Source organism: Oncorhynchus kisutch, linkage group LG24, assembly GCF_002021735.2.
Source record: "Oncorhynchus kisutch isolate 150728-3 linkage group LG24, Okis_V2, whole genome shotgun sequence".
NCBI classification, from domain to species: Eukaryota; Metazoa; Chordata; class Actinopteri; order Salmoniformes; family Salmonidae; genus Oncorhynchus; species Oncorhynchus kisutch.
The window spans coordinates 16,652,372-16,678,792 of NC_034197.2; the positions used below are offsets into that span (position 1 = coordinate 16,652,372).

Here is a 26,421-nt window from a genome sequence, read left to right on the forward strand (position 1 = left end):
GTTCATGACGAGACCATGATGACATCACAGTCCCCTGATTAAAAAACTAACTAAACAAAAACAGCACAAGAGACCATAAATACATGTTTTGCATTTTTATTTTTTCATATATCAAAATCAGCAAAAATATTTATTTTACATTTTGACTGGTTCAATATGTTGAAAATAAACAACATTCAAGAACGAAACCCTAGGGGAACACAAGGCACCATTCCAAAGACTCAGTTGAGATTTCATCTTACTAAAACAAATACTTTCATTAAAAACAGCAACAATACCCAGCTATACAGTCTAAGATTATTAGTTTCTCTCTAGGAGACTAATCAATCTTGGTGTTTGAACATGGATGACCTGAGTCACAGGGAAGTACATTGATCAACTACAGAGATGGCATCTGATAACAATTACAAGGTTACAAAACATAAATGCTTGGCAGGGAATATGCACTCTCACACCACTGAGGGTTAAGAAAGGTTTTTGGTAAAGAGAAGTACTCATTCAACTCAAAGCATACATACAGCATACATTAAAATTTTTTTAAGGGTTTCTTTTAAAGTTTGTAGGACTTTAATGAGAATAATATTCATGATATAAATGTAATATTTCTTGATCAAATCCCTTTCGTGGAGCTTATAATAAACATGTGCACGCACAACTTAGAAATTAGCCTCAGTGAACTGAAGAAACAGTGAGAGAGATCCTGTTAATGATAGTAAAAATGAAAAAGGCTTGTGCATTTCGGAAAAAACAATATTGAGTGTGTTTGTCCATGATCCACCGCTATTACAAAAACACTCTGGGTAAACTACTGCATATATTTTTTTTCTAGTAACATTTTCTGATTTTGTTTTTGTACAAAAGTTGGTGTCACTTTACAAATCCAACAACAAGTAACAGTTAACAGCTTTCTTTCCCCTAACCCCAAAAAACAACAAAAACTACCAAACAAAAAAACATTGAGAATGTGCAACATTTTTGCATAAAACCATATGAATATTACTGTCTTGAGGAAAATACTCTTCATTCATTCTAGAATAAGGTAACAATGTTAATCCCTTACATACTGAAAATATATTGTGAGATCTGGAACCCGTGATAACAAATAAAAGGCTCTGGTAAAATTGCACTGTTGAGATCAAATCTGGTAAAAACAAATATGTATACATGATCAACTATTGTCCTCTTCAGTTTTAGCTAAATATCTTTGTATAAAAAAACAAACACTAAAGTACATGTCTATCAATCATCCTAAAATGAAGCCCAAGCTATTATATTTTCTGTCTGCCCAAACTGAAGTAATTGTATAACACATTTACAAAAGACAGTAGAGCTCAGATTAGGGGACAATTCAGGCCATTTCGAAGACCAAAAACAACAAAGTGTAAAATGTGCAAAGCGTGCTAATGTCTTGGGCGACCTCCTTCGAAGGCATGATGCTCCTCATGTGCTAAAATAGAAATAAACACATTCATCTCATGAGTGATCAATAGGCTCACTCATCAGACACATGACAACAGTATGTGAAAAGTAAAGTTGTTTTTGATGGGAGTGAATTAGCATGTACTCTAGTCTACTTGTTTTTATCATGACATGTGAATGTCATACAAGGTAGAAAGTACTCACGCTTATAAAATACTGCCTTAAAAGTTATCTGTGGAAGAAGTTCATAGATCCGTCCTAGGACGTTTGCTTCATTAGCAAACGAGGCAATTCCATTCCAGATTTGGACAACATCTTCTCTGTCTCGTATGCTGACACTGACACCAACCACCTCATCCTCTGAAACACAACCAGAGAATAAAATATTTCAGATAAATACATCAATACCCTTAAATTTTGAGGTACAACTTTACAACTTTATGACAGGATGTTCATGGCATTTCAGACTTCTTCTGTATGGTTGACTCAAATCAAATTGTATTTGTCACATGTAGACTAACAGTGAAATGCCTACTTACAGGTCCTTTTCCAATAATGCAGAGTTAAAGATACCAATTTGGGGGGGGAAATAGAGACAAGGAATATATACACAGTGAATAACGAATAACGACTAAAATAACATGGCTATATACAGGGAGTACCAGTACCAAGTCGATGTGCAGGGGTACGAGGTAATTGACGTAGCTACAGTGCCTTGCGAAAGTATTCGGCCCCCTTGAACTTTGCGACCTTTTGCCACATTTCAGGCTTCAAACATAAAGATATAAAACTGTATTTTTTTTGTGAAGAATCAACAACAAGTGGGACACAATCATGAAGTGGAACGACATTTATTGGATATTTCAAACTTTTTTAACAAATCAAAAACTGAAAAATTGGGCGTGCAAAATTATTCAGCCCCTTTACTTTCAGTGCAGCAAACTCTCTCCAGAAGTTCAGTGAGGATCTCTGAATGATCCAATGTTGACCTAAATGACTAATGATGATAAATACAATCCACCTGTTTGTAATCAAGTCTCCGTATAAATGCACCTGCACTGTGATAGTCTCAGAGGTCCGTTAAAAGCGCAGAGAGCATCATGAAGAACAAGGAACACACCAGGCAGGTCCGAGATACTGTTGTGAAGAAGTTTAAAGCCGGATTTGGATACAAAAAGATTTCCCAAGCTTTAAACATCCCAAGGAGCTAATATTGAAATGGAAGGAGTATCAGACCACTGCAAATCTACCAAGACCTGGCCGTCCCTCTAAACTTTCAGCTCATACAAGGAGAAGACTGATCAGAGATGCAGCCAAGAGGCCCATGATCACTCTGGATGAACTGCAGAGATCTACAGCTGAGGTGGGAGACTCTGTCCATAGGACAACAATCAGTCGTATATTGCACACATCTGGCCTTTATGGAAGAGTGGCAAGAAGAAAGCCATTTCTTAAAGATATCCATAAAAAGTGTTGTTTAAAGTTTGCCACAAGCCACCTGGGAGACACACCAAACATGTGGAAGAAGGTGCTCTGGTCAGATGAAACCAAAATTGAACTTTTTGTCAACAATGCAAAACGTTATGTTTGGCGTAAAAGCAACACAGCTCATCACCCTGAACACACCATCCCCACTGTCAAACATGGTGGTGGCAGCATCATGGTTTGGGCCTGCTTTTCTTCAGCAGGGACAGGGAAGATGGTTAAAATTGATGGGAAGATGGATGGAGTCAAATACAGGACCATTCTGGAAGAAAACCTGATGGAGTCTGCAAAAGACCTGAGACTGGGACGGAGATTTGTCTTCCAACAAGACAATGATCCAAAACATAAAGCAAAATCTACAATGGAATGGTTCAAAAATAAACATATCCAGGTGTTAGAATGGCCAAGTCAAAGTCCAGACCTGAATCCAATCGAGAATCTGTGGAAAGAACTGAAAACTGCTGTTCACAAATGCTCTCCATCCAACCTCACTGAGCACGAGCTGTTTTGCAAGGAGGAATGGGAAAAGATTTCAGTTTCTCGATGTGCAAAACTGATAGAGACATACCCCAAGCGACTTCGCAGCAAAAGGTGGCCCTACAAAGTATTAACTTAAGGGGGCTGAATAATTTTGCACGCCCAATTTCAGTTTTTGATTTGTTAAAAAAGTTTGAAATATCCAATAAATGTCGTTCCACTTCATGATTGTGTCCCACTTGTTGATTCTTCACAAAAAAATACAGTTTTATATCTTTATGTTTGAAGCCTGAAATGTGGCAAAAAGTCGCAAAGTTCAAGGGGGCCGAATACTTTCGCAAGGCACTGGATGTACATAAAGGTAGGGGTAAAGTGACTAGGCAACAGGATAGATAAGACAGTAGCAGCAGCGTATGTGCTGAGTGTGAAAGCGTGTGTGTGAGTGTGTATGATGTCAGTGTGCATGTGCGCGCGTGTTATGTGTGTATGGCACAGGAGGTTGGTGGCACCTTAATTGGGGAGGACGGGCCCATGGTAATGGCCAGAGCGGAATTAGTGAAATGGAATCAAATGCATCCGCCACATGGTTTCCATGTGTTTAATGCCATTCCAATCACTCCATTCCAGACATTATTATGAGCCGTCCTCCCCTCAGCAGCCTCCACTGGTGTGTGGGTGTATGTAGTGTGTGTTGGGGTGTCAGTGTAAGTATGTGTGAATGTGTGGGTAGAGTCCAGTGTGTGTGCACGGAGTCAGTGCAAGAGAGTTGGTGGAAAGAAGGGGGAATGAAAGTAGTCTGGGTAGCCATTTGGTTAGCTGTGGTTTAGCAGTCTTATGGCTTGGGGGTAGAAGCTGTTCAGGGTCCTGTTGGTTCCAGACTTGGTGCACTGGTACCACTTGTCATGCGGTAGCAGAGAGCAGTCTATGGCTTAGGTGGCATGGCCAGGACCTCTCTACCGCCTGGGGTACAGAGGTCCTATGTGGCAGAAACCCCCAAACAATTGCCTGCAGACGGCTATATCGATCCGCTAAAACAGGACTAGTAAAGTCCCAGTGCACTACTTTTGTGAAGAAAAAAAATCATATTTTTTTATTTTCCAGGGGGTGCTGCAGCACCCCTATGTCCTGAGGGGGTTAGAGGCGCTGTCGTATCCTCTTCATAGCTGTGTGGACCATGTTAATTCCTTAGTGATGTGGACACAGAGACATTTTAAGCTCTCGACCTGCTCCACTACAGCTCTATTGATGTGGATGGGGGCGTACTCGCTTCTCTGTTTCCTGTAGTCCACGATCAGCTCCTTTGTCTTGCTGACGTTGAGGGAGAAGTTGTTGTCCTGGCACCACACTGCTAGGTCTCGGACCTCCTCCCTATAGGCTGCCTCATCGTCGTTGGTGATCACTGACTAATTCTTCAATGCTGTACAAGCTGACAAAAGACCATGTAGACCAAAACCCACAGTTGGAGTCTGAAAGACACTGCACACGATTCACTCTCTCTTCACACTTACCTGAAGCACAGTAATCAGTGAATTGCTCCCCAATAGTGGCTAACAGTAACTCCTTCCATACAGCAGGCTGGGGAAATGAAGACACATTGAGTATGTTACCAGTACACACATTTACTCAACAAACATAAATATGGTATGAATGATTAAAACATAACATATGACCTTTATTATACTTACAGTGCTTTCTTTGGGTACTTTCATTTTCCAAACTCCCCCCTTTGCATTACTCTCTTCTTCCCTGGATGAAATGGAAAATGCATAGCAAGACAGAGACTAAATGAAAGGTAATACCATTTACATATATAATTACGTATAGACCTATGTGTTTGTATTAATTTGATTATTTAGTCTTACCAGAGTGGTCTTCTCTCTCCTCTCATTAAGTGATAGCTACATCTCAGTGGTAAACTGGAAACTCCAGGTATATTGTTGTACACGCTCCAAAAGCTCTATGAAAAAAATGAGGGAAAAATGATATCTTTACCATGATTATCAAAATCCTAGTGTTGCCTTTATTACGCCATTATTATTGAGAAACGTGCATTTATCATAATTTATTATGTGGCAATTATCTTAAACCTATCAACTAACACAGAGAGCTTACCTGAACTGTTTGCACAGTGTAGATTTTTTTCAGACCTGATTCACATTCTGCTGCGGTTGTTCCTGGTAAAGATCTGGAGGAAAGATCCAAACAAAACATCAATATCTAATTTAATCTATATAGAACTCGGCATCTGGCATGATCTAGCAGTCCTAAAATAATCTGTCTGTTTTTGTATCTATAGCAAGCCTTGGTACAGCAGTTCCCCCACTCTGTGAACAGGCTTTACTAGATATCTCAGCGAGCAGAGGTTGTGCTCAAAGCAGCCAGGTCGGAGAAGATCTGGTGTCAACCCCCTTTCCACAGGACTCTAGCCCAGCAGTAAACAAGACTGACTGACCCCTTTAAAGTTGACTGCCTTCTCTCTTGGCCAGAGACGTACACTACATGACCAAAAGTATGTGGTCACCTGCTAATCAAACATCTCATTCCAAAATTCACGGGCATTAATATTGAGTTTGTCCCCCCTTTGATGCCTCAACAGCCTCCACTCTTCTGGGAAGGCTTTCCTTTACCACCAGATGTTGGAACATTGCTGCGGGGACTTGCATCCATTGCCATGCTGAAACAGGAAAGGGCTTTACCTAAACTGTTGCCACAAAGTTTGAAGCACAAAATCGTATAGAATGTCATTGTATGCTGCAGTGTTAAGATTTCCCTTCACTGGAACTATGGGGCCTATCCCGAACAGCCCCAGACCATTATTCCTCCTCCACCAAAATGTACAGTTGGCACTATGCATTCGAGCGGGTAGCGTTCACTTGGCATCCGCCAAACCCCGATTCATCCATCAAACTGCCAAATGGTGAAGTGTTTTCCACTGAAATGGAAACCCATTTCATGAAGCTACCGACGAACAGTTCTTGTACTGACGTTGCTTCCAGGGGCAGTTTGGAACTCGGTAGTAAGTGTTGGACAGGAGCACTCGACGCTCACAATCAATCAAATGTATTTATAAAGCCCCTTTTACATCAGCATATGTCACAAAGTGCTGTACAGAAACCCAGCCTAAAACCCCAAACAGCAAGCAATGCAGATGTAGGAGCACGGTGGCTGGAAAAAACTCAAAAGGCAGGAACCTAGGAAGAAACCTAGAGAGGAACCAGGTTCTGAGGGGTGGTCAGTCCTCTTCTGGATGTGCCGGGTGGAGATTATAACAGTACAGTGGCAAGAAAAAGTATGTGAACCCTTTAGAATTACCTGGATTTCTGCATAAATTGGTGATCAAATTTGATCTGATCTTCATCTAAGTCACAACAATAGACAAACATAGTGTGCTTAAACTAATAACACACAAATTATTGTATTTTTCTTGTCTTTATTGAATACATAATTTAAACATTCACAGTGTAGGTTAGAAAAAGTATGTGAACCCCTAGGCTATTAACTTCTCCAAAAGCTAATTGGAGTCAGGAGTCAGCTAACCTGGAGTCTAATCAATGAGACGAGATTGGAGACGTTGGTTAGAGCTGTCTTGTGCTATGAAAAACACTCACAAACATTTAGTTTAAGAAGAATCATAGAGAGTCAGCTAAAGACTTACAGAAATCTCTGGAACATGCTAACATCTCTGTTGATGAGTCTATGATATGCAAAACACTAAACAGAATGGTGTTCATGGGAGGACACCACGGAAGAAGCCATTGCTGTCCAAAAAAACATTGCTGCACATCTGAAGTTTGCAAAAGTGCACCTGGATGCTCCACAGCGCTACTGGCAAAATATTCTGTGGACAGACGAAACTACAGTTGAGTTGTTTGGAAGGAATGAGTGAACAAATGACACAACAATTACTTACTTATTTCATAAACAAAGTTATGTAACACCCAATGCCAATGTAATTACCCCCTTACATTCAATAACTGGTTTTGCCACCTTTAGCTACAATGACTCCTACCAAAAGCTTCCTGTAGTTGTTAATCAGTCTCTCACATCGCTGTGGAGGAAGTTTGGTCCACTCTTCCATGCAGAACTGCTTTAACTCAGCAACATTTGTGGGTTTTCATGCATGAACTACTCGTTTCAAGTCCCGCCACATCATCTCAATTAGGATTAGGTCTGGACTTTTATTAGGCCATTCTAAAAATGTGTTGCTTTCTAGCCACTTTCATATGGACTTGATTGTGTGTTTTGGATCATTGACCCAGTTGCGTTTCAGCTTCAGCTCACAGACGGATGGCCTGACATTCTCCTGTAGAAACCTCTGATACAGAGCAGAATTCATGGTTCCGTCTAAGGCAAGTCAACCAGGTTCTGAGTTACAAAGCATCCCCAAACCATCACACTACCACCAACATGCTTGGCCATTGGTATGAGGTTCTTACTGTGGAATGCAGAGTTTGTTTTTTGGTTTTCACCAAACATAGTATTGGTAAACACAGGTTCCCTTTATCTAGAATCAGGATTTGGTTGAAGATCTGATAACTTTCAGTATGAAAAATATGAAAAAAAAATAGAGAAAATCAGAAAAGGGGCAAATACTTTTTCACAGCACAGTAACCAGTCAAAGGTTTGGACACACCTACTCATTCCAGGGTTTTTCTTTATTTTTTTACTATTGTCTACATTGTAGAATAATAGTTATGACATCAAAACTATGAAATAACACATATGGAATCATTTAGTAACCAAAAAAAGTGTTAAATAAACCAAAATATATTTTAGATTCTTCAAAGTAGCCACCCTTTGCCGTGAGGACAGCTTTGCACACTCTTGGCATTCTCTCGACCAGCTTCACGAGGTAGTCACCTGGAATGCATTTCAATTACCGGTGTGCCTTTTTAAAAGTGTATTTCCTTCTTAATACATTTGAGCCAATCGGTTGTGTTGTTACAAGGTAGGGGTGGTATACAGACGATAGCACTATTTGGAAAAAGACCAAATCCATATTATGGCAAGAACAGCTCAAATAAGCTAAGATAAATGACAGTCCATCATTACTTTAAGACAGGGGTGGGCAACTCCAGTCCTCAAGGGCCTGATTGGTTTCACACTTTTTCTCCATCCCTAGCAAACGCAGTTGATTAATCAAACTGTATTCTAAACTGAAGATCATGATTAGGTGATTATTGGAGTCATATGTGTTAGCTGGAGCAAAACTGTGACACCAATCAGGCCCGCGAGGACTGGAATTAGCCACCGCTGCTTTAAGACATGAAGGTCAGTCAATCACTTCAAAAGTTTCTTCAAGTGCAGTCACAAAAAACATCAAGCGCTATGAAACTGGTTCTCATGAGGACAGCCACAGGAAAGGAAGACCCAGAGTTACCTCTGCTGCAGAGGATAAGTACATTAGAGTTACCTGTCTCAGAAATTGCAGCCCAAATAAATACATCACAGAGTTCAAGTAACAGACATCTCAACATCAACTATTTAGAGGAGACTGTGTGAATCAGGCCTTCATGGTTGAATTACTGCAAAGAAACCACTACTTAGGAACACCAATAATAAGAAGAAACTTGCTTGGGCCAAGAAACACAAGCAATGGACATTAGACCGGTGGAAATCTGTACTTTGGTCTGAGGAGCCCAAATTTGAGATTTTGGTTCCAACTGCTGTGTCTTTGTGAGATGCAGAGTAGGTGAACGGAAGATCTCCCCATGTGTGGTTCCCACCGTGAAGCATGGAGGAGGAGGTGTGATTATGCTTTGCTGGTGACACTGTCTGTGATTCATTTAGAATTCAAGGCACACTTAACCAGCATGGCTACCACAGCATTCTGCAGTAATACTCCATCCCATCTGGTTTGCCCTTAGTGGGACTATCATTTGTTTTTCAACAGGACAACAATCCAAAACACCTCTAGGCTGTGTAAAGGCTATTTGACCAAGAAGGAGAGTGATGGAGTGCTGCATCAGATGACCTGGCCTCCACAATTGCCCGACCTCAAACCAATTGAGATTTGGTTTGGGATGTGTTGGACCGCAGAGTGAAGGAAAAGCAGCCAACAAGTGCTCAGCATACATGGGAACTACTTCAAGACTGTTGGAAAAGCATTCCAGGTGAAGATGGTGGAGAGAATGACAAGTGTGTGCAAAGCTGTCATCAGGGTAAAAGGTGGCTACTTTGAAGAATCTCATATTGTTTCAAACTTTTTTTGGTTACTACATGATTCCATATGTGTTATTTCATAGTTTTGATGTCGTCACTATTATTCTACAATGTAGAAAATAGTAAAAATATAGAAAAACCCTTGAATGAGTAGGTGTCCAAACTTTTGACTGGTACTGTATAGTGTACATTGATATACATAATTTCAATAAGAACACAATGAAAAGAAAGATCTGTATCGGCAAAACCATCGCCACATCCATAGTTTTTTATTAAACTGTAAAAAAAAAATATATATATATATATATAATTTAAAGCTAGGTCTAAATGAAAACCAAGACAGAGAAAAGGTATCCACATTACAGAGTCAATGGATGGTGGAAGCCTAAACAAAAACAGACTAGCCTATGATTTAACTTTGAGTCTTGAGATTGAAAATAAATACTTTCACCCCTAGGCCTATATTCAGGAAAAACTTTTTGTTGTTGTTGAACAAATCAGTGTTGAGGGCCTCAGGCTTTCCCCAACCCAAGGTCTTAACACCGGTTACATAGCAGAGGTAAACAAACGTTGCCCCATATACAAGTACTCACAGTGTTGATAAAAATAGACAAAGTCCAGTTCCAGCAGGTCACGTGTACACTTCCCATAATAGAATAATATTAGCTAAATGTCGGTGAAGCAGTGAGCAGAAGTTTTACAATGAATAAAATTGCTGATAGCCTGCCTAAGACTGAGATTTTGAGAACATTTTCTAACCAATGGTACATTGCATGGCACAATATCACGCGAGGAATAAGAAACAGTGATTGCGAAAACACAGGTTATAGTGTAATAATAATATACGTTACTATTTGGGCGTTATACCCATGTACTGTCTGCAACTTGAAAGACTCCTTTGTTTTGGCAAGGCTTCCTAGCTAGCTATTCCAAATGCAGTTGAATTCATACAAACTCATCACATGAAAACAAATCATAGAATGAATCAACACCAAGTCCATGAAATGATAAAATGGTGAGCTTACCTATCAAGCCAAAAAGTCCACGGAGAATGTAATGGGAGGGTGCCGTTTCCATCGTTGTTCGTGATGTTCTCCAATTCTCTTTCGTCAATATGGATGTTACGTTCAGCGGAGTTTTGACTTACTGTGTTGTTCAGCTGCAGGGTTGGGACAGCAGGAACGGCCATTTCCTGGGTTGTAAAAATAATCGATTTGATTGTTTTTAAAATATCTCGTTTCACCTTTTGATTAAATAGGTGTAAAGTGCCTACTTTGCTGACTCATTCGTAGCTTCACCGGTCTGGCGCCACAACATCAGTAAAACGACGACGTCTAGCTGTCTGCAGGCCAAACGTTCTTGTCATAAACAAGCAGGCGAAATCCACAATAGGAAACAGGACTGCCTTAAATTAGTATTACATGTACCTCAAATTTCCCCTAAAACATGCCAAGACCCCTTAAATGAAATAAAGGGCCTCTTAAGCCTCCCTTAATTTTTAAATGCAAAAGGGGACCCATTATACATACCTTAATTTCAATTGTTGGTCAGTACCCTTTATTTTTCAATTTCAGTGCATATGAAGGATATCAATAAACGTATCCTTAATAATACCTTACTACGGAATGTTTGATTAGCTCCCTTGTTTTTGGGGTTTAAGGATAGGTCAAGGGACATACGGAGCATGCCCTTCATTATTCATTGCTTTAGATTGTTTTTGTTGATCCTTACGTGTTCAGATTAGGTGCCGCGCGCGTAGAGTGGATCTTTTTTTCTACAGTCTTCCACCCGTACTGTAGATGGCGGCATGCACCTTAACCATTGTTTGCGGACCGCCGAAGAAGAAGAAGCCCCCCCCCCCCCCCCCCGGACATGTGCACTTGAGTGGGTAGCTAGCAAGTGTGTTACCTGGATGTGTTGTTGCTAGCTAAGGAAGCTAGTGGTATTTTTTTCTTTCCCCTCTTCTTCTGTTTCCTGTCGCTGTTGTAAGGGATATCAGTTGCCATAGGCTAGTTTACGTTACAACCATGGAAATTGACACACTTTTGGAGGCTTTCAAGAGTAAGTCAACTTACTTTAGCTGTTTTTCAGGATCTGTAACGTTATTTACTGTAGCCGCATATATTCTAGTTAGCTTGCTATCTCGTTGGATGGATGGAGAACTTGGCTAGTTGTAACTAGCAGTCAAAATTGTTAACTGACTAACTTAGCTCGCTAGGCCTATTTTATTTTGAGAGCGTAACTACATGTATAATTCAATATTGATGTGTGTTGACTTGAAGCTATTTCACCCACTTAGTTTCATTTTGTTCCTAGTCTAGTTAACGTTAGCAGGTAGCTTATGTTGACCACAGTTTCTACCTAGCGTTGTGTTCTAGTTTAGTTAGCTCGTTTATTTGCTACTAGCGTTAACTACTGTAGTTAGTTAGTTAGCGTTACTTAGTGGTGAGTGTGATAGTTGCAGCCATGGTGATTCTATGAAATTAGTAGCTATCCTAATTATATGGTTGCAGCTTGCTAGCTATTTAAAGCCTGTGGTTGCCGTGCAGCTAATTCTTCCCGACGGTGTGCCCTGGACTACAACGCTGTACATACTTTAATAAGCGTTTTCTATTTTCTTATTTTTACGTTCAGACTTTGAGAAGAAAGGGAAGAAAGATACCTGTCCTGCCCTGGATCAACTTTTGTCTCATGTCGCCAAAACGGGAGAAACGATGTGAGTGTCTGAGAAATAAGCCTCAAGTGCTAGTCTATTTTCTATTGAATGGACAATGTGTCAATTCAGTATATAAATGCACAGGCTGGTAAATTACAACTCATGGATAGTATTATTGCTGACATGAATTTCTGGATATGCTACCATGTTGGAGGAGACTGAAGTTAACCCAATATTGGACTAAATTAGCCTTATGCTATTCCTTAGTCCAAGGACCTTACACGTTCTGTTTAAAGGGCGAATTGGCTCTCAAAACCATAACAGCCAAATACACCATCAAAAAGTGAATAGATTCTCAATTGCGGTACGGTTCTAGAAATATAAATGCCTCTAATTTCATTTCACATCAAAATATATTCATGAATGTGAAATGCAGACATACTGTACACTGTTTTAACACAGTTGCAGTCAACACTATTTTTAAGTGACAACACGTTTGTGGCATCTGTCTTCCATTCATACACAGGTGTTCGGAGACTCAGATGGCTAATTAGCACAGATCTTCTGTCTGTTTTCCATAAACAAGCGATGTAACGTGGAAATATGGCCGTGTGGCAACCCTAACCCTATAAAGGTGTGCAGTAATTTTAACATTTTTGTTTAAAAATAAAATTCTCGCTAATATGAAAGATTTGTTCCTTATGTTTCCAAAACCATACCGCAAGCGATACATGTTAACATTTTAGAGCAAATGTCTGGGTTCTTAAAAGGTCCCCTTGGAAGAAGATACCTTCATCAATAGGCGCTAAAGGTACTTGGCGTCTATGAATGGGCTAGGCATCCAGAGAGGTATCCCACGAAGCAAGCTAGATCTACTCTGGGTTTTCTAAAGCTTCAGTTAGCTTCACCTTCCAGCCAGGTTTCAAGTTTTATTAGTCGTATGTATGGGATATGCATGGTATGCATCGCCCAAAGAAATGTTTACTTGCAGGTTCTTGAAAGTAAATAAAAAAACAAAGTAAATGGCAGTAGGATATATATATATTTTTTTGCCTAAGTATAATACAAGAATGCACAATTTATGATACAATATTTACATGTGTATTGGGGATGTATAAATTGAGCAGTATAGTAAGTCTGGTAGCAGCAGTTGTGATGTGCACAGAATCAGAGCAGGTGGTCAGTTCAAGTGTTCAGCACTCTGATGGCTTGTAGATACCAACAGGCTCAGACAGTATCAGAGCATGAGGTCTGATGGAAACGGTCTGCCTGACAGTTAACGAGAGAACAGCTTGTGGGTGGGGGGGTCCTTGATGATGCTGCGTGTCTTCCTCAGGCACCATTTCGAGTGATGTCCTGGATGGATGGCAGCACGGTCCCGGTGATATACTGGAGGGCGTTGCGGTTGTGTACGGAGCAATTCCCTTACCAGGCTGTGATGCAACCGGGCTTCATGCAGAATTTCTTCAGCCGTCTTAGGAAGTAGATACTGTAGCACCCACTTGACAAGAGTAGTAGTGGTGGTGCTGGTCTATGACAAGTCCTCGGCTTCATCCATACTATGACGGTGGATATTGCTTGTCCACCTGCTGCTAACTCTAGCAGTCTTGTAACTGCGCGTGTATGTCGTACATGGCTAGTCGAACACCAAACTCTTAATTTAGACAATGATGACACCTCAATCCATGGGCGAGTCAGGTCCTACATTTTTATGTGTGCCGAAATGAAAATGAACTACCGTAGGTTATCTTGCAAATTCAGCAGGCTGTGGTGTGAAATAGGCTTTTAGAAATGCCATCTTTATTTTATGACTCATAGTTAATGCTGTCTTTGGTGTTACATTGCGTGAAGTTTAAAATGCATTCTGTCATTACTGTGATATATATATTTTTTTATGTACAAACATTTGATTAAATATTTTGTTAAATCAGTCTTCTTCCTCAAATGAATGGGATGATGATGCAGTTTTTGCAAGAGGGAGGGAATCTGATTTCATTGGTCCTCATTGGTCCTCAACTCACGGCTCAGTCATTTCATTCAGAGTAAGTGGAATTAGCCTACCCCAGAGAAGGATTCGTTGTGCCATTTGAATGTGCCTGGCTAAAAGGTGAGCCACTTTCGTATGACCGGTTAACCCGAGTTGAACTCTGTTGACCAAAGTTACCTCGCTAACTCCTCAAACCTGCTTTGTAGGAAACCCCTCCTGTGTCGGACCAAGAGAGGATAACTTTTTGGTCTCCTCTTCTAGGATTTCATGGTCGCAGTTCAAAAGTTATTTCCTGTTTAAACTTGAAAAAGTAATGGATGACTTCAGAACCTTGTCGCCAGACCAGCGAGATCCATCCAATCCTAATGTGGAGTACATTCCTTTTGAGGAGATGAAGGACAGGATTCTCAAAATTGTAGATGGGTACAACGGGTGAGTGTCCTCCACTGTCCAGTGCGGAGACATTTAATAAAAGTCTCCCTTTCATGCCTGTTTTACCAGTATGCCTTTGTGTAGCCTTGTGTACAGCCTCATGAGGAAAGTATACCTTTTCACTATCTTTTCCAGTATTCCGTTCACCATCCAGCGTCTGTGTGAGTTACTTACTGACCCTAAGAGGAACTACACTGGAACAGGCAAGTTCCTCAGGGGAGTGGAGAAGGTAAGTATTATCACTGTTTCTGAGATTGTTTATCATAATGGGTTTTTGAAATATGAGGTGTGATCTTTATCCAAAATGGGAGTTTATTTGACAAATTCAGGTACATCCTTCCCAGTTTTCGTTCAGTTTGCTTCTGTTTTAATAAACTTTTTGCAACTGAATCGGCACAATAAATACGCCCCCTGGGTACTTACCCTATTAAGGATACCTACAGTATCAGTCAAAAGTTTGGACACACCTATTCATTAAAAAAAAAATCTTTATTTTAACTTTTTTCTACATTGTAGAATAATCGTGAAGACATCAAAACTATGAAATAACACATATGTAATCATGTAGTAACCAAAAAAGTGTTAAACAATATTTTAGATTCTTCAAAGTAGCCACCCTTTGCCTTGACAGCTTTGCACACTCTTGGCATTCACTCAACCAGCTTCTTTTATGAATGCTTTTCCAACAGTCTTGGATTTCCCACATATGCTGAGCACTTTGCTGCTTTTCCTTTGCTCTGCGGTCCAACTCATGCCAAACTATCTCAATTGGGTTGAAGTTGGGTGATTGTGGAGGTCAGGTCATCTGATGCAACCCTCCATCACTCTCCTTCTTGGTCAAATGGCCCTTACACAGCCTGGAGATGTGTTGGATCGTTGTCCTGTTCAAAAACCAATTATAGTCTCAGTAAGAGCAAACCAGATGGGATGGCTTATCACTGCAGAATGCTGTGGTAGCCATGCTGTTTAAGTGTGCCTTGAATTCTAAATAAATCAGTGTCACCAGCAAAGCACCATGCCACCTCCATGCTTCACAGTGGGAACCACACATGCAAAGATCATCCGTTCACCTATTCTGCGTCTCACAAAGACACGGAGGTTGGAAACAAAAATCTCACATTTGGACGCATCAGACCAAAGGACATATTTCGACCAGTCTAATGTCCATTGCTCATTTTAGTAGTGGTTTCTTTGCAGTAATTTCACCAATAAGGCCTGATTCACGCAGTCTCCTCTGAACAGTTGATGTTGATGTGTCTCTTACTTGAACTCTGAAGCATTTATCTGGGCTGCAATTTCTGAGGCTGGTAACTCTAATGAACTTATCCTCTGCAGAAGAGGTACCTCTGGGTCTTCCTTTCCTGTGGTGGTCCTCATGAGAGCCGGTTTCATCATAGCACTTGATGGTTTTTGCGACTGCAAAGTTCTTGTAATTTTCCATATGGACTAACCTTCATGTCTTAACGTAATGGACTGTTGTTTTCTCTTTGCTTATTTGAGCTGTTCTTGCCATAAAATGGACTTAGCCCTATTTGATAAAATACCATCTTTTGTATACCACCCCTACCTTGTCACAACACAACTGATTGGCTCAAAAGCATTAAGAAGGAAAGAAATTCCATAAATTTCCTTTTAAGAAGGCACACCTGTTAATTGAAATGCATTCCTGGTGACTACCTCATGAAGCTGGTTGAGAATGCCAAGAGTGTGCAAAGGGTGGCTACTTTGAAGAATCTCAAATATAAAACATATTTTGATTTGTTGAACAATTTTTTTGGTGTTGTTGGAGTTACTACATGATTCCATATGTGTTCGTAGTTTTGATGTCTTCACTATTATTCTATACAAATAAAGAAAAACCCTTGAATGAGTAGGCCTGTCAACGTTTGACTGGTATTGTATGTCACAGATACATGTGCTTGTGTTCATTTGAATGAATAATGCATTCTCGCATGGCTTATTTTTAACAAGTTTATAATTGCTTGTGTTTGTATACAATATACATGATTGGAGTTTGATGGTATTGTTTATATTTTGCAGAATGTGATGGTGGTCAGTTGTGTATATCCTACCTCAGAGTAAGTATTATATCATGTTTCTCAACCTACCACTTTTTATAGCAAAACATACTTTAAAGTTGGTCAACTTCAAAGCGGTCTATCAAATCATTTTGGGTAGGCTAACAGTCATCTGGATTTGCTGACTCACTCTGCCTCTTTCAAAGGAAAAATGGGGCAACCAGTGTAAACAAAATGAATGGAGTGATGTTCCCTGGCAATAATACCTCTATTTATTCAGAAAGGTGAGCGCTACCTACTTGTCAATGGTTGATGTTCAGTTATGCAATTTATCTACATTTTATAACATAAAATGGGTGGGGAACCCCAATAAAACCCAGCAGTCTTTCGTTCTAAGCATCCCTGAACATAGGGGGAGAAGTTTTAGTAATTTACTCATACCAAATATTCTGGGTGGCAGTGTAGTTAAATCTCCTTGTTATTACACTGAACAAAAATATAAACGGAACGTGCATCGATTTGACAAATATTTGATTGAAATGCATTCATTAGACCCTAATCTATGGACTTCATATGACTGGGAATACAGATATGCATCTGTTCGTCACAGATACCTTAAAAAAAAGGTAGAGGCGTTGATCAGAAAACCAGTCAGTATCTGGTGTGATCACCATTTGCCTCGTGCAGCGCGACACATCTCCTTCGCATAGAGTTGATCAGGCTGTTCATTGTGGCCTGTGGAATGTTGTCTTTCTCCTCTTCAGTAGCTGTGTGAAGTTGCTGGATATTGGCGGGAACTGGAACACGCTGTCGATCCAGAGCATCCCAAACATGCTCAATGGGTGACATGTCTGGTGAGTATGCAGGCCATGGAAGAACTGGGACATTTTCAGCTTCCAGGAATTGTGTACAAATCCTAGTGACATGGGGCTGTGCGTTATCATGCTGAAACATGAGGTGATCGCGGCAGTGGGCCTCAGGATCTCTTCACGGTATCTCAGTGCATTCAAATTGCCATCGGTAAAATGCAATTGTGTTCATTGTCTGTAGCTTATGCCTGCCCATACCATAACCCCGCCGCCACGGGGCACTCTGTTCACAAAGTTAACATCAGCAAACCGCTCGCCCACACAACGCCATCTGCCCGGTACAGTTGAAACCGGGATTCATCCGTGAAGAGCACACTTCTCCAGCCTGCCATTGGCCATCGAAGGTGAGCATTTTTCCACTGAAGTCAGTTACGACACTGAACTGCAGTCAGGCATCAGACCCTGGTGAGGATGACAAGCACGCAGATGAGCTTCCCTGACTCTGTTCCTGACAGTTTATGCAGAAATTCTTTGGTTGTCCAAACCCACAGTTTCAACAGCTGTCTGGGTGGCTGGTCTCACACGATCCTGCAGGTTAAGAAGCTTGATGTGGAGGTCCTGGGCTGGTGTTGTTACACGTGGTCTGCCTCCAAATTCTCTAAAACGACATTGGAAGCGGCTTATGGTAGGCAAATGAACATTCAATTCTCTGGCAACAGCTCTGGCGGACATTCATACAGTCAGCATGCCAATTGCACTCTACCTCAACTTGAAACATCTGTGGCGTTGTGTTGCACATTTGGCCTTTTATTGTCCCCAGCACAAGGTGCACCTGTGTAATTACCATGCTGTTTAATCAGCTTAATATGCCACACCTGTCAAGTGGATGGATTATCTTGGCAAAGGAGAAATGCTCACTAACAGGGATGTAAACACATTTGTGCACAACACTTTTCAGAAAAGCTTTCTGTGCGTATGGAAAATTACTGGCTACTTTTTTATTTCAGCACATAGGACCAACACTTTACATGTTACGTTTATATTTTTGTTCAGTATAATTTGATTCAATTGCAACAATATGATTGAATGAAAGCGTATTGGATTTTGCATATAGAGATGATTTCTTCTCTCCTTATGGTAGGAATATAAATGGACCAGGCACCCCAAGGCCACTGATCAGACAAAAGCTATTGCTATCCACCTCTCTGGCTACAAACGGTCTCCCTGACAGCACAGACGATAAGAAGCCACTCACAGAACAAGAGGAGCATGTTGTCAGGTAACTATCATTGTGTGAAGCCAGGTGACTGTCAGCCAAAATATAACGCTATAAATGTTAAGACTTAGCAACTAGTTCTGATGTTTTGACACTTTCTTTAGTGATTCCTCTGTATCTGAAAGTAATACCACAAAAAGCAGTCTGATGAAGACCAAGCATCCAGAAGAGGATGCGACGGAGGCAGAGAGCCATGAAGTGAAAAGGCTGAAGTTTGACAAAGACATGGATGAAGATGAGGAGGTAGACACGGAGATGTCCTGTCCTGAACCTGCCCAAAGCTCATCAGACAAGCCAGAATCGTCAACAGACATTGTTGAGGAAGAAAAAGACAAGTCTGCTGATATGCTCACCACAAACGATCATGGTACCTTTTTTTTTTTTTTACAATGGGGCATTTTCAAACAACACTATATGGCTGTATTAACACAGGCAGCCCAATTCTGATCTTCTTTCCACTAATTTGTATATTGACCAATCACATTTTCACATCAGATATTTTTCAGCGCTGGTCTGATCTGGTCAAAAGACAAATTAAGTGGGGGAAAAATATCAGAATTGGGCTGCCAGTCTAAACACAGCCTAAGCTTGTGAAAGGGAACATTTGACATGGGTCCAAGAATAACATTGTTAAACTGGATGAATTGATTTATGGAAGGATGTAATGGCGTTCTTGCCTTCTGTCCCCCAGAGCCTTCTAGCACTCAGACAGAAGAGCCCTTTGAGGAAGAGACAGCGGAGACATCAGAGAGAGAGGCTGAGTCTGGCCCTACCAACAGTCTAAAAAGTGACAGCACCATGGACCAGTCAGAGGGGCAGCTTGCTCAGTCAGGGAAGGATCTACGTTTAGAGAAACAGGGGGAAGGGGATTGCAGTGAGTCAGTCAGTAGCAGCAATGGGGAGGGAGCACCCAGTGAAGAGCCTGTCCCATCTTCCTCTCCCAGAAGTAAAGTTGAGTCGTCGGCAGAAGGCGCTGATGCAGAAAACAGTTTAGAAAGCCCAGAGACCGCAGATGAGCCCATGGAACAGGACTAACCTGAGGGCCACCCAACATTATTTTACACTGTATGATACTGTAACACACCCAGGAGATCTCTGTACCAATGTGGACCTGTAGTCTCCCAGAACAGGGGGGCTTTTTGTGAGGCCTCGGGTCTCCTCACGCCTTATGACCCACCCACCTCCTGACTGCCAGTCTGATTTAAAAAACGTAATTTAAGTTCCCCTCCAGCTAGGTTTTTTTTCAAGCCTGTGGCATTCATTTACACATGAAATGCCTTTATCACTGTTATTTTAATATGATCTGCTATTTTAGACGCCAATTCCAAAGCTGCTTGGTTATCATTGTGATGTAGAAGGATCTGTCATTATTCAGTGTTTGATCTTCATCTGTGGTGAATGTTTCATATTTGCCGGCCCAGTTAGGTTCTCTGGATCTGTGGGATGCCTTGGATTTTCCCTGGGTAAAGTGACCGCTTTCAGCTATGTTTTGTTTTTAGTGTGGTCGTTTTTTTGCACTTCGAAATGTAAAGTATAGAAAACTGGCCATGACATCTGTAGCATAAAACCACTGGGAGCCCTGCTAGTTTGCTAGTCTTGCAAAGTAAACATACAGAAACCATGGATTGCAACCAATCCTCCTCATGTACTATGATTGAACAATAGAGATATAGCTGTGAACCAAATGCTTTAAACTGTCCAGTGAAATTTTCACTTTGAAAAGCTAATCTGTTAACTTGTCCTGTTCTTGTATTTGTGGCAAAAGCAGAAATTAAGAGAAACACTTCAAAAACTCAACCTCAAACAGACTGTTACAAAAATGCTTGCCATTTCCGTTTTGGCTGAGATGGAATTTTTCTCTCAGATTTAAAGTGAAGGTCCAGAACTTTAGTATAATTTGTTTTTGAAAGTAGTGCTCATGAGCCAAACTTGATCCCTGCTTTTTGTGTACTCTCTCATCCATTTCGTATGATATGCTATATCCTGCTTTTAATTTTTGTATTCGTATGAAATGTTACTAATCCAAATCGTACAATATGTTACTCATTTGTTGTGCTTAAGATTCTGGACTACATCTTTAATCAAAAGATGTGGAAACATGGCATTTTAATTATCACAATCTTTTAATTGAATGGCATCTTTCTTAAACTTCAGACATCCATATCAACTAAATTCAACTTTAAATCTCAGCACAAAATGATTGCTACTGCTGTCACGTGGAATAACGAAGCTTGTTTTGATTTGATTTGGAGCGTTTACTGGCTGCCATATCTTGTTTCTGCAACAGTCCTTTTTATATATTAGGATTTTAACATTTCTGTAAAGAAGATTTTGTAGATTGTAATACATGTTCACTGCCTTTGTGAAAGTCTTTGTAGATTGGTCTTTCAACACCGTATTCATATGAAGCAATAAATGCTAACATTAAGTGTGAGGTATGCTTAATTTGTATCAAGGAAGTTATACCTTTTGCCAACTATGAATACATATTTTGAATACATCACATCCTTATTTGTACATTTTCAGAGAAATCATTGAATCTTATGATGGTATCTCCAAATGGCCTTGACACTCATGCATAGTAGGCTAATGACACTTATCCCTGTCCCTATGAAACAGTCAGCACATTACATGAGCCAAGAAGAGCTCGGCTGGGGTAGGTGTTCTGTCAACACATTGTTCTATTATAGGAAACAAGGACAGTCAGTCCTACAGGGGGTTTTCTACCTCACCTTCCTACATCTATAATTTTGATAGTTTCTTATAATCCCATTACTCATCTTTACAAAGATGTAACAAAGGGTATTTGGAAACAGTCAACTGGTGAAATATGTTAGGCCTAGTACTGGGCCATGGAATGCGATGTACTTGAGCTAATTTTGGCTCGAGCAGAGCTGATGTGTACACAGGTTATCAAGGAAGGTCCTATAAATAGCATCACCTAATTAGAGGGATTACCAAATGCCTGCCCTCTATGACTAATCGGATTTGCAAACAAAAAGGAGGATGGCATGTAGGGGACATTGTAACTAACCTTTAGTTGCGAACAAAAAGGAGGATGGCATGTAGGGGACATTGTAACTAACCTTTAGGTAGACCTAGGGCTCGTTTGAGTGGTAAAGCTGAAGCAACCGACTAGAAAAAAGTGAGTGAAGTCAGGAGGTGCATATGTGACAGCCGAAAGTCTGGCACTGTGGTTTTATAAAAGCAAGGCTCAGATCAACACGGCAGTGTGGTCATTGTTTATAAAAGTTTCTTTGTCGAAATAAACATGCCTCCAACCTCACACACAAACTGAAATTAAATGAGAACAATCAATTAGTGAGAGCGTCTCAAACGTCACACTCATTTGTCCACTCTAGCCTATACATGAATGGAACCAAAGTTGGTTGCTGTTTGAGTCACTTTGTTGGTCACATTCATGTAGGACGGAACTAACAAAGATTCAATAACAACCCAAATGAAACAGGTGCTGTTCTAGTAAGCCGTTATGAAAGACACTCATGGTGTTGTCCACTGAAAGTTGACTAGCAACAACTGGGCCCTAAAAGACACCCACTAAATTTGCCCAAGAGGCAAACAAAATAAATCGCACATCAAACTTTGACAGGAAGCAAACCAAAAAGTGGGGCAAAATAAAAGACAGATAGGAACCAATAAAGGATAGTTAAAAAAAATAATAAGGAGAGCCAACTAGAGCACTGGGCCAGCCACATCTCCAGCACAGGTGAAACACCTAACTAACGAGATGACACAGTGTTGCCAACTCCTCAGTAAGGAAAGTAGCTATTGGCTGTCCTAAAAGTCGCTAGAAGTTGCTAAATGACATCATCGCCTAATTTGCATAATTTGCCATGTGCATGTAATTGTGATGGACGCTGTAGGAGAGAGGAATACCGTCGTGGAAGAGACACAAAGTGAGTAACAAAACACCCTAAATATGTTTAGAACTACAAATGAACTTTCTTCTGTCGATTCTTGTTTTTTTTAATGTCACAATTCCAACCCTCCTCCTTTATCCAGGCTTGGGACCTGCAAAAGTGACCCAAAAGAGACACTGGCGGAGTTACTTCGTTTAAAATTATTATTATTATTATTATTATTATTATAAGTCTTCTTAATTTGGTTTGGTTTTGAACCTTATGGTCCACTTAGGAGTATTACAACAAGTCACAGTAAAACATGAACATTTTTAACCATAACATTTTTACATATACAAATCTACATTAACAATCTAAATGGACCAAAAAAGACAATAGAAAAAACTGTCAATGGCAAAGTGAGAAAATTATGGTAACTAGTCTGGCCCTAATTCAAGTTAATAGATTTTTTTCCCAGACCCCCCTCCACACACACACAGGCTGTGCTGGCTCACAGAAAGAGTGGGTCATCTTCATTTTGGTCAAGGCTCTTTATGGCAGGTTCAGCAACTGAGGCAGCTGACTTAAATGAGTAAGCAGCTGATGTACCAAAAAGCTGCAAAACATTATCAGGCAGCTGGTGCTCATAGCAAGCCTCACCAGACAGCTTCAGTCCATATCGAATGTAAAGGTTGGAGTTAAGGGTCTGCAAGGACATCCGATTTCTAAGTTAGCTTTTTACCACACTCATTTGGCTGAATACTCTCTCGACTTCAGCCTTCGAGTGTGGCAAGGACAACACAGACACAGCAGCCATGGCAAGTTCTTGAAACGCGTTGATATCAGCTGCATCCCTTAACTTCCAAATCTCACTCCAGAAGCCCAGTGTGCTTTTTGTCTCATTCCATTTACTAAGATGGATGGCACGCCATTGCTGGACAATCTTGTCTATCTCTGCAGGGGAGTAGCCAAGGAGCTTGGCTATTTTTTCTAGGGTACTTATTGTGCTTTAGAGTTTCCTTCACATTGAAAACTGACATGTGGGGCCTCCCGGGTGGTTAAGAGCGCTGTACTACCAGAGACTCTGGGTTCGCGCCCAGGCTCTGTCGCAGTTGGCCGCGACCGAGAGGTCCGTGGGGCGACACACAATTGGCCTAGCGTCGTCCGGGTTAGAGAGGGTTTGGCCGGTAGGGATATCCTTGTCTCATCGCGCACCAGCGACTCGTGTGGCGGGCTGGGCGCAGTGCGCGCTAACCAAGGTTGCCAGGTGCACAGTGTTTCCTCTGACACATTGGTGCGGCTGGGTTCCGGGTTGGATGCGCTCTGTTTTAAGAAGCAGTGCTGCTTGGTTGGGTTGTGTATCGGAGGACGCATGACTTTCAACCTTCGTCTCCTGAGCCCGTACGGGAATTGTAGCGATTGAGACAAGATAGTACTACTAAACAATTGGATACCACGAAATTGGGGAGAAAAAGGGTCAAATAAATACATTTCAAAAAAAGAACTGACATGTACTGCAATGCTTCGATGTTGTCCGGCAGTCTCACCCTCAACTCATTAGTGAGGGAGATGGTGAAGGCTACACACTGCTTTCGGACATTATTTTCATCCTCAGGTACAAGGTGGACTCAAAAAGGTAACCAAGGTACGGTTGGGACTGATGCATCCATCTATTGGCCCTTTGAGTACATCAACATTTGCCAGTGGATTCAGCACCCTGCTGTTCACAGACTTGATCAGGCTAACCAAGCTGTCAAGTAGCTTAAGAGGATCTACTTGCTCTCCCTCAAAAGCCTTGATGGCCAACTCTACCTCACCCAGCACTGACTTCAAAAAAGTCAGATACAATATGTTTTGAGGATCACTGTACCAGGAGTATAAAACCTCAGCCAAGTTCACTGGACTTGGAGAGTGAAAATGCAGCCTAAGCTCCTCCCATTGGTCCAAAATGCATGAAACTGCATTTTCAATGAGGAGCCAACATGTGGCACACACCTTGGTTATCTGTAAAGGTTTCTCCCCACAGTTGATGGTCTCATATGGCCTTGTAGGCCTCCCTGCGCTTTGGAGACACTGAAAACCAGTTATAAGTCTCTCGTACCAAGTACTCCACACTACGGGGGATGGTGTCATTGGAAGCATGACTTACAGCATGCTGCAGAGTGGCACACACAGTGAATAAGAACCAGATATTTGAGGCCATACTCCTCCTCCAGCACTTTATGGACCCCATTGTTAATCCCCGTCATAACAGAGACATTGTCAGTCTCTATCCCCAGGAGTTTCTCTTTTTTAATACAACACTTCTCAAGGAAAGCCACAACAGCACGGGCATAGATTTGGCATCTCCTCCCTCCAACTCAACAAGCCCCAGAAATGTTGATAAAATTGTCTGCCTGGTGTCACTAAAGTACCTTATCACAACCCCCAGGTACTTAGAAACACATCTGTGGACTCATCGAGGAGGAGGCTGAAACGCTGGTCACCCACATCTGTGGACTCATCGAGGAGGAGGCTGAAACGCTGGTCACCCACATCTGTGGACTCATCGAGGAGGAGGCTGAAACGCTGGTCACCCACATCTGTGGACTCATCGAGGAGGAGGCTGAAAAGCTGGTCACCCACATCTGTGGACTCATCGAGGAGGAGGCTGAAACGCTGGTCACCCACATCTGTGGACTCATCGAGGAGGAGGCTGAAACGCTGGTCACCCACATCTGTGGACTCATCGAGGAGGAGGCTGAAACGCTGGTCACCCACATCTGCGACCAACTTTTTCAGAAAGTATGGTGCTAGAACACCATTAATAATTTCTGTGCATTTTGAAGTGGGTAGCAGCAGTGGAGTGAGAAAGCAGCTCAACATGCTTCTCCAATGTGATCACATGCCAGCATGGAACAGTGTTCAGCGATAACTAATGCCATGGTGGCCTCAGCCTTTTTTGCAGAGTCATTTTTTTAACCATAAATGGCAGCTTGTTTTGGGTGGAACTGTTATAAGGCTTTGCCTTTTGAGTATGTTTTTGAGTTTTTACATCACTAAGTTTGGCGGAGAAATCAGCCTTACAATACAGGCAGTATGCCCATGTATCATCAATAATGGCTTCAACCAGCCTTTGAATTCAGGGTTTGATTCCCACTCCTTTCTGTATTTTTGAGTGTACAGTTTAGACTGAGACATGATGAGCTAGCTAGCTAGATGTTTAGCTTATGTCACAGAGAGGCACACACACAGTGGACAAGGTGTAAGTAAGTGACTGAGGCTGTGTGAGTCAAATGAAGTGATTTATTTTTGTGCAGTGATTTATTTTAGACAAAGAACATTTTACATTTACATCCCGCCCTGAATGTAAGCCAGGGCGGGATCAGCCAGCAGCGGCTTCCCGCATGCGTGATTAATTTGCAGTCTGATCGCAGAAGGGTGAACATCTCCTGCTCTGACTGCAGCTGGGAGGAACTGCTGCGCGAGGACAGGGCCGCCTGTGAGCGCTTTGGGACAGGGTGGGGCCCACGGCAACACCCGCTGCACGTCAGAGTCTCCAAAAGTCTCCAATAACACCAGAAAAAGTTGCTCGATTTTTTTGAAAATGTGTTGCTAGAGGGGTCTGAATACTCACTAAATATAGCGACAAAGTCACTAATTTGGCAACATTCATACAGTCGACATGTAGGCGCAAATCGATAAATTGTTGTCCCCTTAATGTGCTCTAGCACTACACAGCTGACTCAAATAACCAACTCATCAAGTTTTTATTATTTTAGTCAGCTGTGTCGTCAGGGTTGGAGAGTAACGGATTACACAAAAACGGTAACTGTAATACGTTACAAGGAAAAACATTGT

General features: G+C 41.3%; 2 protein-coding genes across 4 annotated transcripts; one reads left to right on the forward strand and one right to left on the reverse strand.

The window, feature by feature from the left end:
- Positions 1–80: 80 nt before the first annotated feature.
- Positions 81–11,330, reverse strand: LOC109869379 (eukaryotic translation initiation factor 4E type 3). Of its 3 annotated transcripts, none has more exons than XM_020459475.2 (9): positions 11,073–11,330; positions 10,817–10,885; positions 10,569–10,735; positions 5,494–5,566; positions 5,244–5,338; positions 5,067–5,127; positions 4,890–4,956; positions 1,624–1,779; positions 81–1,447 (listed from the first exon to the last, which is right to left on the reverse strand). In XM_020459475.2, the coding sequence occupies exons 3-9, from the start codon at positions 10,730–10,732 to the stop codon at positions 1,401–1,403; spliced, it is 663 nt and encodes a 220-aa protein (XP_020315064.1). In that variant the 5' UTR covers positions 10,733–10,735; positions 10,817–10,885; positions 11,073–11,330; the 3' UTR covers positions 81–1,400. The 3 variants fall into 3 exon arrangements, with proteins under 3 accessions (XP_020315064.1, XP_020315065.1, XP_031660164.1); XM_020459476.2 differs by having other exon boundaries at positions 11,275–11,328; XM_031804304.1 differs by having other exon boundaries at positions 10,817–10,901; positions 11,073–11,318.
- Positions 11,331–11,416: 86 nt separating this feature from the next.
- On the forward strand, positions 11,417–21,155 carry LOC109869165 (serine/threonine-protein phosphatase 4 regulatory subunit 2-A-like). The gene is made up of 9 exons (XM_020459096.2): positions 11,417–11,604; positions 12,178–12,259; positions 14,448–14,618; positions 14,754–14,847; positions 16,659–16,696; positions 16,843–16,920; positions 18,587–18,724; positions 18,826–19,088; positions 19,413–21,155. The coding sequence occupies exons 1-9, from the start codon at positions 11,571–11,573 to the stop codon at positions 19,754–19,756; spliced, it is 1,242 nt and encodes a 413-aa protein (XP_020314685.1). The 5' UTR covers positions 11,417–11,570; the 3' UTR covers positions 19,757–21,155.
- Positions 21,156–26,421: the final 5,266 nt, after the last annotated feature.